General features: G+C 42.3%; 1 protein-coding gene across 3 annotated transcripts in view; it reads left to right on the top strand.

Annotated features, from left to right (window-relative positions):
- The window catches only part of rttn (rotatin), a 31,456-nt gene that overhangs the window by 10,479 nt on the left and 5,026 nt on the right, over positions 1-15,951 (top strand). For 2 of the 3 annotated variants that reach the window (XM_035619319.2, XM_035619321.2), the window contains exons 20-44: positions 34-119; positions 646-763; positions 1,237-1,333; positions 1,423-1,488; positions 1,587-1,778; positions 2,686-2,928; positions 3,827-3,983; positions 6,678-6,844; positions 7,420-7,639; positions 8,670-8,798; positions 8,959-9,069; positions 9,251-9,409; positions 9,732-9,809; positions 10,385-10,571; positions 10,779-10,876; positions 10,968-11,055; positions 11,418-11,619; positions 12,031-12,121; positions 12,339-12,510; positions 12,724-12,861; positions 13,874-14,076; positions 14,197-14,302; positions 14,512-14,609; positions 14,821-14,898; positions 15,409-15,535. In XM_035619319.2, coding sequence (XP_035475212.2) covers positions 34-119; positions 646-763; positions 1,237-1,333; positions 1,423-1,488; positions 1,587-1,778; positions 2,686-2,928; positions 3,827-3,983; positions 6,678-6,844; positions 7,420-7,639; positions 8,670-8,798; positions 8,959-9,069; positions 9,251-9,409; positions 9,732-9,809; positions 10,385-10,571; positions 10,779-10,876; positions 10,968-11,055; positions 11,418-11,619; positions 12,031-12,121; positions 12,339-12,510; positions 12,724-12,861; positions 13,874-14,076; positions 14,197-14,302; positions 14,512-14,609; positions 14,821-14,898; positions 15,409-15,535 — 3,411 coding nt within the window. The remainder of the gene's footprint in view (positions 1-33; positions 120-645; positions 764-1,236; positions 1,334-1,422; positions 1,489-1,586; positions 1,779-2,685; positions 2,929-3,826; positions 3,984-6,677; positions 6,845-7,419; positions 7,640-8,669; positions 8,799-8,958; positions 9,070-9,250; positions 9,410-9,731; positions 9,810-10,384; positions 10,572-10,778; positions 10,877-10,967; positions 11,056-11,417; positions 11,620-12,030; positions 12,122-12,338; positions 12,511-12,723; positions 12,862-13,873; positions 14,077-14,196; positions 14,303-14,511; positions 14,610-14,820; positions 14,899-15,408; positions 15,536-15,951) is intronic. The other variant, XM_035619320.2, reaches the window with a different exon arrangement.

Raw genomic sequence — 15,951 nt, 5'->3', positions numbered from 1 at the left:
AGTGTAGTAAATTGTTCTCACATTTTCCCGCAGACACAACAATGCACCCGGTGCTGAAGAGTCTCGGAATAACAGACACAGTCATTTCTTTCATTATGGAGAGCGTCAAAGGCAACAAGGTAAAAACAAACCGATGTGTGTACTGAATGTCCTATATTATATGTGCTCATGTGCAACCAGGAGATGTGGTGGAAACCCACATAGGCGTGCATGACGGAAGGATGAAATGGCCTGTATTAGTAGTGTCAGACAGGCCCTGATCACCAGCGATGTTTTTCCCCTCTAGTTACTGCAGTGTGCTGATCATTCCCGGGAATCAGAATCAGAAGCTGCTAACAGGGGTAATCATCCATCGTATATGGCTCCTTGTAGGTGGAAGAATGGGGCCCACAGAGAATGACTTGTTTCCGCTCACAAGTGTGTGAAAGAAAGTTGCCCGCGGGTTATATTTGTTCCAACCCTCCACTGCCTGCATCCTGCACTAAAGTTGGGTTTAGCTTATTTGGGGTGACAGTAAAGAGTTCCTTTGCATTTATATATGTGAGAGACAGAGCAGGAGGAGAAAAAAAGAGAGAGAGAGTATGTGTGTGTTTGTGTTTTCCCTAAAATTAAACATCCAAATGCGTATGTTGCTGTTCTCCCCAGAGCTCGGATTGCCTGCTGGAGCCTTGTGTATGTATCCTGAGGAAGCTGGTGTACGCTGATCCGTCTCTGAGGCACAGCCTGGCGCAGCGCAACCTCCTGCTCCTCACACTGCTTAGGGGTACATTGACAAGACAGCTCATTAAGTAACAGCTATATATTGTGTTGTATAGCTCGAGGGCACATCCCCCCCCCCAAAAAAAAGGCAACGCATCCATTGATGCATAGCATACCATGTTGTCACACTGTAGTAAGTGGCATATTGCTATGCCGTTCGCCTCAGCACCAGTACATCGTCTGGATTTTTTTGCAATGCTGTGGCTTTGTTGGCAGCCTCTCATTTTTAAATTATACTGTCTTTATTGTGATTACCTGTATATGTGTTATTGAGAGGTTTGCAAAAATAAGTGGCAGGATTCTTAACATTACAAATGTGATGTTTGCACAGCTCATTTTATGAGTCACCATAAAAGTGTCCGTCTCTCTAATTAGATTTGAAAATGTAAAATTCCTATGAATGTATTTATGAAGTAGAGATTTAAAATTTAGGGTGTGGTTATTATGTTTATTGTCTATGTCGTGTCTCTGTTTTAGCATCCTTGATATTAAAGGAGAACAAAAGCAGTGGAAATGAGATCGCTGTCCTCATGAGTTTACTGCTATTTGACGAGATTGCCAGCATTGAGATATGGTAATTTTTTTCTCCCCTCTTGGATTGAAACTATGCTTCTAATAACAATGCAGAAATCTGTTTTACTAGATCCTTTCTTGTCATATTAGGTCAGACAAACGCAGCGCAGATGTGACTCTCACACCGTTCTCCCTGCCACTGACAGTAATTCGCAGGTAAAATGATCCACGGAGTTCTGAAGGGCTGCGGGCCTCATCACCAACATGTGACAAGCAATAATCACAACATTTGACTCTTCTAACTTTCCTCCCAGATACAACATCCCTTTCCAGGCAGCGAGTCATCACGCTGTCAGCCCGTACCGCTGTGTGCTGCCTCCATCCTCTGGCCTCCTGACCCTGGCCCCTGCCCGCCAAGCCCTGCAGGTGGCCTGGAACACCGCATGGCATTCTGGGATAGACAACCTCCTCGAGGAGCTGCGCGGCATCTCCACCGGGGATCCTGAGTAAGAGCCTTCATGTTTGTTACTCTTATTACCAGAGATTGTCATGTTGTGTTATTATGTAAAAACTGTGATGGAAGATAACCTGGAGAAGTCAAGACAAAATGATATTGTACTCAATAATAATAATATACACTCTAACTTTTTGTAGTTTTTTATTCATTTACTGTATATTGATTAATCTATTAAGATTTTTCCCAAGTTTTATTGTATTTTTCTTAGCTGACTGTGTAATATTTGGTTTGTTTTGAAGCACAAAATGTTGAATTTTAGTGAAACTGAACGAGACAGTAATTCCATTGCATTCCATTTTTTTTTTATCAAAGACACAGACTCTTCTATCACACGTACACATTGGTCTCTCTTGTGGACAATTGTAGGGCAGAATTTGTTTTCGGACGCTCAGCATCTCCATTTGCTTCTAATCTGGCCTAATTCTAACAGATTAGAACGTCTCTCACACAGTTTCATCCAGCGTGATTACTGCAAAGATGTTTAAAATCTTTCTGGAACTAAATTATCATTGGGGGGGTCTTTGAAATTGAGAGATATCTTCCTTGGACTCACTACTTTGTTTTGATTGTGATAATGTTGTGTCTTTTTTAAAAAGTTTTTAAAAAAGGTTTTTCCCTCCTTAATTTTTATTACTTAGTTTGACATTTTTCTCGAGTACAGCTCCTTAAATGTAGCTGGTATGATCGTTGCTGCCTCTGCTCGTCTCAAGTAATTGTCAGATAACAACTCTGTCAGGATGACTTATAACTGCCTCAGCCCCCCAGATTGGAGATCAAAAGCGATTCTTAATGCATTCTTTATGCTTCTGCTGCTTATGCAGCACACTTCCCATCAGTCGTCATGTCATCAGATTATGAATATATTCTTTTAGTCGTTTTCGTTTTGCTCTCCACAGATTTCATCCCGACCTAAAGCTGTCAGAAGCACAGATCCTGTCGCTGCAGGCTACGCACCTTCCTGCTGCGCTGCAGGACTGCATCCAGGCCATCGTCACGGCAGCAGCACACAGTTCTGTGACCTCTGCCCTCTCCAGGCTCAGCCTCTACCTGTTGATCGACAGACTGAGCCTCCCGCACATCCCCACCCACAGCTGCAGGGGCACCCTGCACTCCCTCAGTTGGCAGGCGGCAGTGAGCAGGTACATTGCACAGAAATTTAATTACAGCAGTTTCACATGCTAATAGCCAAGTTTGTAAATATGTCTCGATAAGGTTAATGAGTTAAGAAAATAATGGGAAGGTTTCATGGCGGCAGTTATTATTACTGCAGCTGTAGAACAAAACAGTACTTGCTGTGAACAAAGTGTTTTTCCATGGCTCACAGTATCGCTTTGTCTTTTGTGTAATTTTGAAAAACGGACGTGTATTGATAGCATTTAATGCCTTTTCTGATTCCAGTGCCCTGATATGATTGTTAAAGCGTCTTTGAGGAAGGATGATATATTCTACAAAAATAATAATTTTGGACGTTTTTTGATCTGTACGTTTTCCCCATTGTTTTTCTGCTTGGTATTGTCCTGATTTATATATTTATTTCTTCTTTTTTTTACCAAAAGTTCTGATAACCATTAAAGAAAAAATATATTTAGCTTTCCTTTATCACAATCTTTGTTTTTAAAATGAGCTTTTCTTCCTTAAAACTGCTCTAATCCTAAATCTTTGCCCAACAAATTAAAATGTTGTGATGCAATGTTTAGCTTCAGAAATAATGAAGAAAAAAAGAGCAACCATGAGAGTACATTTAATCCATGAAAGTACAGTTAAGCATGTTAATTATTTCTGTTGATCCCATCAGTTTAAACACCCTCTGCTATAATCTAGGTTTCTCCTCTCCAGCGGTATATATCGTATTCCAACATTTCCTCTGTGCAATGAATCTTTAACAACAAAGCAAAGAGGAAAACAGGGAAAATAATAGTTGATAGAACTTAAAAAGTTCTATGTCAGTGTTTACTTTAGAATATGTTATTATTGCGCATCTTCCTTTCAGCCACTGCCCTCCTGTTGACATGCTCTTTGTCTCTTCCTTCACGGCAGGTTTCTCCAGGTTCGCCCGGCCTGTGTCGAGGATGAGAGGTTGCTGGTGGGCGTTATTGGATTTTTGAATGCCTACTTCAGACAGATAAACACCGAGTCTGCATCGGACCCGGACGACAAGGATCTGCGCTGGATACTGGAACTGCTTCTCAACCAGGTGCAGGTCACTTCGTGGAAAAGCTTCACAGTGCAGCCCCACTACATTAGTGCAGTATTTCTTTGTAAGGCGACATATTTCTCCCTCATTGCTTTGGCAAACACTGAAAGCTGTAATCAGATGTGCGTTCATATCATATTCAGCTAAATTTGATTAGATGCAATAAGATGCAAAGACTTTAATAAGATTAGCTCATTAAAATCAATAAATACAATGGATCCAAGGTGCTGTTTTCTCTCCTTCCCCTGAACTCCACAAAAGGAAGCTTGTCCTCCAAAATGAAATCGATTTTTTCCAACAGAATGTGTCTTGTTAAAATGACATGGATACGTCTGCGAGGATGATAAGAACCCAGGTCGTTGGTTGCTTGACAAATCCCACAAATACGAACCCAAATGTTGAATTAACTGTCGACCCAGGAGCATTGAAAATCTCCAGGCTTTTTCTATTAACACAATGCAAACGACTGAGACAAAACTCACATTACAACATAAAGAAATCATAAGTATGATAAAGGCAATTAAAAGTTCGTATAGAACTATTACACAGGCTTAAAATACAGGGGGTGTTAGCTCTTCCATATCTCTGTTACTATTATTGAAAATGTTAAAAAATATATATATTTACAGGCTTCAAACTCCAAACAGACTGATGCCACTTTGAAGCTACATCTTACCTACAATTTACTCATTACTCTTTTTATGTCCCACATGTATTAAAAAAATTCCCTGAGCTATATTAGTCTCTGTAATTTCTCAAAGACAAGGCATTTCTAAATTTAAAAACTTGTTTAGTTTAGTTTAATAACTAATTTTAAAATGTATGCTTTGATGACCAATTCCTTTGTCCAACTCATTCCAGTCATCGTCAGGGCCATTAACAAAATTTTCAGAACATGTCTTCAGTTTCAAGCTTAGCCAGAGATCTCTTTTAATTCTAGAAGGGCTCATTTCAAAAATACATGATCATATACAGTATATTCTCAACACAACTCTTGCCAAGATAAGGGCCTACTGACTGGGTGAACTTGGGTAGGACATGATGGAAGAGAACCTTTGGAATAGTGCTCTATTAAGAAAAAACTGTGAAAAAAACCATAATGGTTTTCCAAAGCAAGATTAGCTAAATATATCCTAATTTAGGACTCACTGGTCTATGACCTTTGAAACACTATTTGAGGAACTTCTTATCTTTTAACCCAATGCAGCAGCTTCACCCATATCTGTTGTCGCAGATTAAAAACATCACACATTGAGGAAAATACATAAAAATATAATAGATTTTACGCCACTGCTTGCCGGCAGAAAAGTAATATTACATTGGAAATAAACAAATCTACCCAAAGCGTCTTTGCGGTTGAGTTACGTGTTGCAATTTATACAGATAGGGAAGATAAAATATTCACTTAGGGGGGGTCCAAGGACAAATTTCTCCCCATCTGGAACTTAACTGATACCCCTTAGCAGCCTTTTTCAATTTAAGGATATTTATTCATGCAGATAACAGTGTGATATAGTGTAATTATTCCAGCTTCTAAGCTTTACTTTTTATTTTATTTTTCTTTGTATCCATGTCTGTTCCAAACCAGTTATTGCATTATTTCTATACTTGTCATTATTAGTTTTGGCACATCGAATAAGTAAAGTTTGATGATCTTTTCTAGTGACATGCTTTTACAAATGGTGATAAATATATTTGTGTATATGCCAGACTTTTGACTGATGCAGGCATATTTGCATACATAGATTCATACGTGTGTCTATATATAGTGTGACATACTTTTTCTTTCTCTTTCTGCTGCTGGTGGAAAGTTTTTTTTGTCGCACTGTATAGGTATATAACTGGAATATTAATCAAATTACATGTTCACTGTATTTTTCTCCTCGCTCTAAAAAGACTCTCCTCTCCAGCACAGAGGGTCAAAACCTGCGATCAAAGCTTTAATGCATTACATGCCGTCAGACGAGCCAAACGCATTACTCTCTCATAAAAGCAGAAAAGCAGTTTCACAGCGTCCTGCCTCAGTGATTATTTCCCGAGCTCTCCTGAAACAGAGCTGGATTCATATTCTTGCCGGAGGAGAGAAATCAGCGCACTGTTTTAGTTGGGGGAGCCGCTTTTAGGATTTTAATCAGTCTCACCTTGGCTTTCTCATTAATGTGTGTGTAAACAATAAGCCTTCCCCTGGCAGCTAAAGCAGACTCAGATTGAATGCCTGGTAGGGGTGAGTAGCTCTGCTCTGCTCCAACTTTTCTGTAATCACTGAGTTGTTTCGGGAACATCTGTCGCTTCCTACACTTGAATTAACTATCTACTCAGTGTGCAACCGCTCTGCAAGAAATTCCGCACCCGAGTTTTGTGGGGAGAGACAGAGGTGTTTGCACAAATTCACCTCGTCCCTATCCTCCCTGCCATCGGCCAGATTGTTTGAATTTAAAAAGGTCTTCGGATCAACTCTTCTTTTTCCTATTTATACAATATATTCCACCAAAGTCAAAAACCCCTCCGAACACTCTTCTGAATGCAGTTATGCAGTGTATAATAGCCTATGAAAAGAAAACAAAAACCGACTAACGCATTCATAAGTTGTTGAAATGAAACATGTATAGGACAATGGAGTTAAAAAAAAGGCAAGCACAGAAGTATTCTCTCATTAAATCCAAACTATTGTCCATTTATCCATTAATCTTCCAGGAGACGGTGTCCCTCCTTAGTTTGCTGCTTGATGTGGAGAAGCAGACCTCAACTGAAAACACAGGGGAACTGGAGCAGCTGAAGAACCACGTCAGCCAGAGGCTGCAGAGAGAACTCACCAGCTTCTTTAATACCTTACTCCTCCGCCTAACGCACACCACTGACCGGTACGATGTTTTTGACACACAAACATGTCAACCTTCACTTGAAACAACAATGTCAAAATCAGTTTTAAGTTGCATTTTTTAACTTCATAAGTTTGTTAGATAAATGTTTTTCTTGCAGTTTACCATAATAGATATGAAGTTGTTGTTTTTTTTGCTGCTAAAAGTACTAAATTCTGCACAAATGCACAACTGACCTTCCAACACTCGTCTTCTACTAGCAATATGGCAGGATTCTACTATTATTGTTATTACTATGGTATTGCCCTCTGCATAATTTTTTCTTCATAAAAGAAAATCAGTTTGTCGGAAAGGTGGATGTACTCTAATGTAATTTAATACTATTCAAACTTCCTGTGGGGATGGAAAGTTGATTAATATCAGGAGAAACCCTTCCACTCGTGGGGGAAGTTTTTATTTTTAGCTAATTGTTGATGGAAATGCTGCGAGTTCAGTCGTTCAGAAAACGAGTGCCAAACACAAAAAAGTTCCTCTTTCTTTTGGCCTCTTGTCCCCCCTGCTGTCTGGTTCCCGCTTATTTACCTCTTTTCTCACTCGTTACGTTCCTGTCTGTCCAGGCTGTGTTTGGCACTAGCGGGCCCCTTCAAGAGCCAGCTGGCCGTCTGTTTGCTTCGGAGCCTGCGGGTGTCCGATGCCCCGTGCTTCTATGGCCTTCCCAGCCTGGAGAGGACACTGCAGGGCATGGTCAGTCTCACTGCCCAGCCTGGCTGGAGCTCCCACTGCCCTGACCTGGAGCCCCCCTCCCTCTGCTCAAAGTATCTCAGTGGGCTGTTAGAGGTGCGTGTTTGTGAGTGAGTGAGTGTGTATGTGTGTTTGTCTGTGGCTCATGTGCTCACAGGATTGTGAATATTTTCACGTGTTGCCTGCGCACATACGAGCCTCGCACCATCTCATCAGAGATGCAACTGTCTACAAAAACTGATAAAAAAAAACACCTAACTTTCTGAGGAATTAATTAAAATCAAGCAAAATATGGTTATGGGACATGAATCGCAATACATGAAAAATGTCATTGATGAGATGTGCCACACTGCGAGGCTGATGACATTAATCAGGCTTGCCTGTTCCGTCTGTTCAGCTGTTCAACAGTCCATAAAACAATAGTGTAACAGTGTGGACCAGCTTGCGTTGCAGTCCTCAGCACAAGTGTCCGTACTTTTATTTTTGTGTGTGGGAATGAAGCCCCCATGTGGAATAGATTATTTTGTTTACACAATGGGCATGAATCAAGATCACATGAGGACTAGAGGTTAATTTCCCTTTCAATCAACATCTCCGGTAGCTACTGTACTTCCATCTCTCTCTGACAACAATCAGATGCCTAACTCTTTAACTGCAGCCTTCCCAAGCGTCTGACCCACCTCTCATCCAGAATCCTCTGGCTCTGCGGTGCCCGTCAAGCTCAGCAGGCCTTGGGCTCCTCTGTCTTCATCTGCTCTCCAGCGCAGTCCCACTTCCTGATGGCGCATCAAGGAAAAAATAATTAGTCTCTGCTGTATTTATCTTTCTATTGGATGCAGTGAGTTGCATGATAAGTGAACGGTGATCACCAGCTCAGAAACAAGAACTCTTTTGTTCAGTCAACTGACTTTGTCTTTGGTGTTCGAATGAAAAAAAAAAACATAAACTGGGAGCAACATCAATAAAAGCTATTCACCAAATACAATCAACATGCAGTTGAGGAGGTTCAGGATGAGGAATTTTGGATGGAAAACAATGAAATATATGATTGCACTGTTCTGCTCTTTATTTAATTCATTCTTTTTTTAAATTGTTATTCCCAATATAATCTGTGTCCTTTCCACAGGTGATCTCCTCTTTTTATGTTGAGTGGGGAGGCAACTCCATGTCCTTCATGGGGAAAGGTGTGACAAAGAACGCTGTCATATGCTTGCTCCACCTGTCCCATGAGATGTTGGCTGAAAACAAGGACCAGGCAAGTGTCCATGGGGCTTATGTCGCTCTGATGACGTTGGTGCAGAACTGACCACAGACATATGTGCCGTTAATAGGTTTATGTACTTAGCAGACAGCAAACGCAATACAGCACCGTATTAAAACATTTTTTTTCACTCTTCATTTATTTCTGTATCAAGAACTTCATATCCCAGTGGTCTTTGGGGGGTGAGGCAGCTGTTGAGGAGCCTAGTAACTGTCAGTTAGGTTTGGCCTGGCTCATCCCACTATGGGTGGATCGAGACCAAGAGGTACGGACAAGTTCTACCTTCTAAATATCTTTAAGTGAAATTAATTTGTATTTACACTTTAACATATCTTTACATTGTGCAGGTTTCTGTCCCATATCTTTCTATTCCTGTTTCTCTCTCTGTCCTCAAACATTCACCGAACTCTGTGTCTCGCTGTCTCTCTCTCTCTCTCTCTCATCAGGTGAAGTTTGCAAGTTTGGCTCTGGGCGCAGCTCTGTCCTCGGTGCCCAGCGGATGCAGGGCTCTGTGCGCGAGCTGTCAGAACATCAGTGGAGGTCTGTGGGGCACATTGCTCAACATCCTGCTTGATCAGCAGGAGAGCAGCATGGTCCGCAGAGAGGTACAGTGTTAGAACGGCAATTGCGCTCTCTTATGGTCTGAACAACCCATTTTTATTTTTGTACACAGGAAATAAATAACTTTCTCAGAGGAGTTCCTTGGCCAAAATGGGGACCACTAGGTGTTTTTTTTTCATATTTGCAGAGATGATTGACAATAGCTTACCCCATCTATTACATATGTTGTTACATGTATTACCAGTCAAATACAGGCAGATGGCACTGTTGCTGATGGAGTCTAACTTGACCGTGTGTGTGTGTGTGTGTGTGTGTGTGTGCGTGCGTGCGCGCGCGCGCGCCTCTTTTGTTGACACGTTTGTCCAGGCGGCGTTTATCCTGCAGAACTTGCTGGTGATGCCCATGCCTGCCAACGCAGAGGAGGCCAAGGACTCTGACTGGCAGGTCAGCAGCTCAGACAGCCTTTTATAGACCGTGAACTGTTTTTCATTGCTTATTCTCTTTCTCTTTCTTTCCCTGCCCTCTCATTCCCTAACTGTCCTCTCCTCTCTTGTTGACCCATGTAAAGTTCAAACCAGGGGTGTTTCTAGGCCTCCGGCACTCGCTTCCAAAATGATTGAGTCTAAACACAAACAGCATCTTAAATTTTGAACATCCTTACTCGTGAAGGGAGTGTTTTTTGTGAGAGGTGAAAACTATTTTAGTTTTTAAAAAGCAACAATTGGATATAGATCAAATCAGGCCATGTAGAAAAAGAAAACAACAAAACTCTTACATTTGATGAGTGTCATTTAGGGGTTTAAAAAAAACAAACAATAAAAGTACATGTGAAAGGCCGGTCTTTATCACTGCCACAACTAACTGCTGAAAATATAGATCTAGTGACAAATGTGGAGCAGCTGGATGGTGTTTAATTCTTTCTCTGACCACTGTGGAGAGTCCCTGGAGGTGATACAGCAGTTTTTTTTACTGTGCCCTCATCTCTGCTTCTTTCCCACATTCATCATCCTCTCTCCCAGCACCCGTGTGTCCACGACGAGGTGTCTGGCGTCTCTCTGGTGGGCCTCCCGGCGCTCCAGGCTCTGCTCTACCACTGTCAGTACTTCCAGCATGTGGCTCTCTCTGCCTCCGCTTGTTACCGAGGCAGGTACACTTTCCACCTCCAACCTGCCAGCAGTGGCGCTACCCAGGAGAGTGAGTCACTGGGTACGTTTCTTTCATCTCGCTCATGACGGAACTCAGAAAAGAGAAATGTTAGAGCTTTGATAATATGGATATGAAAAAAATTGTATTGGTTGTGTTGTTTAAATTAAAAAATCCCCCAATTTTGTTTTTCTCCACCCATAAATCATGTTATTGTTTGATAAAATGTCATTTTAGTCCTCGTGTCATTTTGTTTATCTACTCATCTAGATTCAGAGAACTCTCTGTGGTCCTGGAGATGCGACCCACCAGCACCCTCTGTCAACTCAAGGAGACCTTCCAGCTCCCTCTCTACATCCAGCACCTTGGTCAGCAGCTGCTCTGGCACCTTCGAATATCTAAAACCTACAAGTAAACCCCTGAATTAAGTCCAAAGTGATGCTTTTTTATCCATTACAGATCAGAGGGTCGGGGCCACACACCCCTAATGCTTTCTCTTCATTGAGCATCTCGGATGATGCCCCTGCCAGCAGGCTGATGGCTCAAGGTACTACAGAGAGAGAGAGAGAGAGAGAGAGAGTGTGTGGGTGTGGGTGGGTGTGTGGGTGTGGGTGGGTGTACACGTGCATGGTTTAGTTCTTCATAACATATGAACCATCACGTTATTTCTCTTTCAAAGCAGTGATCCTCATGGTGGTCAGTGATCACTATGAACTGGAAACATTCCCCACAGTTGTGTGTTTGTCTTAATGTTACACGTTCAATTTAAACAGTAGAACATTATTCCCTGATATTTTGACCTCAGTTTGATATTTTCCATCATGTGGCTCAGGGACGTGATTCACACACCAGTGTGCGCGCACCATTGGGGAACCATCTCTGTTAGCTGTCTATTAATGTGTCTTGCAGGCCAGAGTGACACAGACAACAGCGAGTCAGTTAACTCCCAGGACTCCCGGCAGGGCGAGTCCTCAGCTGTGGAACCCGTCGTCATGGTAACGCCCGACCTTCTGACGGCCCACTGCGGCCTGCTGACTAATCTGCTGTCCATCCTGTCAGATTTCACCCTCAGCGCCATTCGACACAACTGGCTCCTGCCAGCCTTGGCCAGGTAAGATGCCACATGCTCGGTGCACTTCAAAACACCCCCCTCTCTCCAATTTGTTAATCATGAAAATATTAAATAAATATACACTATAGCTGTTTTAAGAGTTGTTATATTCACCCCACAGCATATTATATTATTGCTTCCTACTGATTTAATTGTTTTAGTTTTTAGTCACATCCTCTGGATTTTTTGTCAGTGTAAATAAGAAATTAACATTAAATCAACACTGTGAGGCCTGTTACATTATAAATATTATTGAAAATATATCATGTATAAATATGTGTACATTTTATTCAGCAGAGAGTTCATGTTAATTGTAGCCATAATCCCCTCAAGCTACTCTTTTGCAAACACACAAGCTTTTCCCATCATGTTTACTCTCTCTCTCTCTCTCTCTCTCTCTCTCTCTCTCAGTCTGGTGGATGTCAGGCCCATCGAGAAATGTGTGAACGAGCTGAATTCACCCAACGTACTACCAGGAGAGAGAGAAGACATCAAGGGCCAGGTAAAGAACATTGTGATAGACCATTCTAAAGAGTTTTTCAACTTTTTTAATTTTTTAAATTTTGTTATAACAGCTTACCACTTAAAATCTCAAACTCATACTCATTTTTAGCAGGGAAAATTAGCTTCAAAAACTCTCACTCATTTTCACTTTTTCTCTCATGTTGTACATGTGTACTTGCATTTTGTTCAATATGTATCAATTTCTGTGTTTGTAGTTTGTCACCCTACTGCAGTTCCTGTCCAGCTTCTCTAAGTTGCTGCAGTCATGTGTCACAGTGAGTCAGGAACTGATTCCTGAGCTGGACGTCCTGAAACAGCTGTTGACGACTCTGGTAGCAGTGCTCATGCTGGACACCAGAGGATTAGGTCAGAATCTCTGTAAAATTGGTAATAATAGTCCCTAAACATTTAAAATGTTTCCCTTATCCTATATAATGTATATACTACTGTCACAACAGGCGTTGGCAATGCCTCAGCTACAAGCCATATACAGACGTGTATTCTCACACTGTCTGCAGAGTGCTCCACAGTGTGATCTGTGTGTGGCTTTGTGGCTGTCTTGTGTCATTAAGCGTGTGACTCACTCTTTCCCCTCTTCAGATGCAGGTACCCAGAACACGGTTTGTCTGTGCTGGGCAGACGTGTTTATGCTCCTGGCTACTCTGGTGAGGAGGGACAGCTCGGCGGCTTACCCATCTGTCTCTGCTGCGCTGGGGAAACGCTGGCGGACATTTGCAGGTACACCGATACGCTGCTCTGTTTGCACGGGTGCGTGTGTGAGTAAAAGTGACAAAATGTGTGTAATCATACATTTTAGGTTACTTATGCAATAATAAATTTGCGATAACATATTTAGGTATGGTGGCCCTGACAGCTTAAAATTACAAAGATGAAACGCAAGCAAATTATGAAAACATCTACACACAACACACTGCAAATACATAACACAACCAACTACAGAAACACACTGCAGATACAAACCAAGCACCAAATGAACAAACACGTTTGTTACTGAAGTCGGCTTTTGGAAAATGAGCAAAAACGGAAGGAACATACCCAGGTTCATCACTTCTTTGCGTCCCTGGAAAGACTTACGTTGTTGTCCGTGTGACTTGCAGCCTGTGTCTGCATTTGTTGTTTTTGTGAGTTTTTTACCCACTGCATTTCAGGAGTCAAGATCTTGGCACATTTTTGTTTCCTTCAAATACCAATTACTACGATGAGGGTAATTATGCTGATTATAGCGACTCGCTAAATAATCAGGATTAGCTTGTTTGTTTTTGTGCAGCTTCTTTTTTTTTTATTTACATTTTTTTTAAAAGAAAAAAATGCATCATATTAACACATTAGTTGCACCATTACTGTGTATTAACTTTCCTAGAAAAGATGCCAGGAGAAGATAATTGCATCCTCTTCGTATACTACCTCTACTCGTCCGATTGTCGCTCCCTGTGATTAATGGCGCAGCAGGGTAATCTGATGAGTCCAGTAAAAGATGAATGCTGAGCCTTTGTGTGTGTATTTATGTCTGCGTGTACATGTTTACCACGTCTGGGTGTCTGCTCACGCATTCAAATGATTAGGGTGTTTCTCCGCCTCTAATATCCGGCTGTCGAGGTATTGAAACAGTGGATTTTCCACTTTGTCTTGCTGTGATTCAGTTTGTTTTGGAGTGTCACTCATTAAAAGGAACCAACAGTATTCTCCTTCAAACAAACGTTTATTTTTTTCCTTCCTTGTGTCTTTGCAGGAACATTATCACTGTGTGTGACTGAGAAGTTTGCAGATCCTCTCCTCCACACTGTGGCACTGCATTTCCTCTCTGCGATTTTCACCGAGGAGACGAAGAGTCGAGGTGACGAGGCAGTAACCTCCAATTCCATGTGTGCAGCAGCTCTGTCTGACATCGTGAACGGTCCCCCAGCCAGCCAACTGTGTGAACTGTTACTGCAGGTACGTCCATCTAGACCTTGGGACTAAACTTATTAAAATAATTCACACATGTCAGCTCTGATGGTTTTCGTTGAGTTGATGGTTATGTGCAACGCATCCGTCTTTTTCTGTTGATGTTAGAGTTTTGAGAAGAGGAGCCATCAGGACCCTTTAAAAAAGCTGACAGCTAGAGCTCTGTTGACCCTGCTAGCGTGCAGTCCCACAGCCCAAAACCACGCAGCCAAAGGTAGTTCCACAAATCTCAGACTAGCTTAGTCTGCTAAACCGTTTTTTTTACTTTTTCTTTTGATTAACTACAACACATATGTAGTGGTTTCTTAAGGTTAACCAACATTTTTAAACCCGGTTCCTGATTGGAAAAAAATGAATTTTTTTGAAGTTATTTAAAGTTATCATTCCATCTGATTCTGATCCTCCGACTTGCCTGTTTTCTAGCCGGTTTGATTGATAGCTGTGTGGAGCAAATGAAGCAGACTCATTCCCATCTCCACCTGGAGTCGGTCCGACCCAGCAAGGCCTCTCACCGCAAAAAGGTGAGCAGAGGCTGGCTGGAAATTTCCAGTTCCTGTGCTGCCTGTGTTCTTCCCCCCTTCTGGGTAGAATAACAAACTGAGTTCAACTCTAACGACTTTTTGGATAAATATTGGGAACATCAAATTGCTGTTTTGAGCATTAAATGTTCATTAGATTGTGTTGATAACTTCGGACATTTTGATGTTTGTTTTGTCTTTTTTACGTTTTCAGGAAGAGGGCCGTTTGAAGGGAATCAAGCTGACTGTGGAGATCCTGCGGAGTGCTCTTTACCGCAGCGATGAATGCAAAGTGAGCCTGCGCGTCTGCTTTTTAATTCCCCACTGCTAATTGTTTTTTAATGGAACCTCAGAGCATAAATGCCTTGTAAATGAGATTTGCCTAAATGTGCACGGCCCCGCTAACGTCTCAGCAAGTTTAGCCTCTTTAACACTGTAATGGCGTTTACCTACAATCACTTACAAAGTATATTAGCTGGTCTTCATTTTCTAAGTGGCTTCACAGTCACTGGTGGTTACCTTGGACTAAATAGCCAGGGAGGCTCCACTGCAGCGCTCGCCCTGCAATTATTCTGCTCCCCTGCATGTTCCTCCTGCACACCCACCAAGACATTGACGCATTTATGTTGATTGCTGCCATCTGGGTTTTTGCTGTTGTGTAAACCACGGTTTCTTTGAGATGTTATTACCTTAACGAGTTGTGCATCTGTAATCATGTGCATGCCTGTTTTGCGGGCCTTATTCTATGCATTTGTGTGTGTGTGGGCATGATGTGTATATCCATTTGTATTTGTGTCTGTAGGTGGTGGCTTCAGATGCACGCCTAACACAGGCTCTCTATGCTCTTTGGCCTTGGTTCCTATTGGACGACCCCACCATGGAGGCAGTGCTGGAGCTTCTATGCGTCTACACGGCCAACTGCACCACAGGTCTTTATATGTGTGTGTGTGTGTGTGTGTGTGTGTGTGTGTGTGTGTGTGTGTGTGTGTGTGCGTGTGCGTGTGCACGTGTGTGTGTTTGCACTGTCTGTGTGTTTGTGCAGGCACTGTGCCTGGCCCGTGCCTGCCCATCGCCTCCGTCTGCACTTCAGCAATCTGACTGAGTCACACACACTTCGCACTAAGAGCCTCGTTGTCCTCTCCAGTCACCACCGAGCAACATTGTGTCTCACTGTATAAGACCAGCGCGTGCACTGGTCACAATGGGCGCAGTGTCGGGATCTGGTGATCGAGCTGCATGGCCGCTTGTATGGTGACAGGTGTCAGACCAGCGAAAGACGATGTGGGGAACGACAGTGAGTGTCTCTGTGTTGACAGAGATATTCATATATTCCGTCATGCAAATG

The sequence above is a fragment of the Scophthalmus maximus genome, chromosome 21 (genome assembly GCF_022379125.1).
Source record: "Scophthalmus maximus strain ysfricsl-2021 chromosome 21, ASM2237912v1, whole genome shotgun sequence".
In the NCBI taxonomy this organism is placed as follows: Eukaryota; Metazoa; Chordata; class Actinopteri; order Pleuronectiformes; family Scophthalmidae; genus Scophthalmus; species Scophthalmus maximus.
This window is presented reverse-complemented; position numbering and strand designations above follow the sequence as displayed.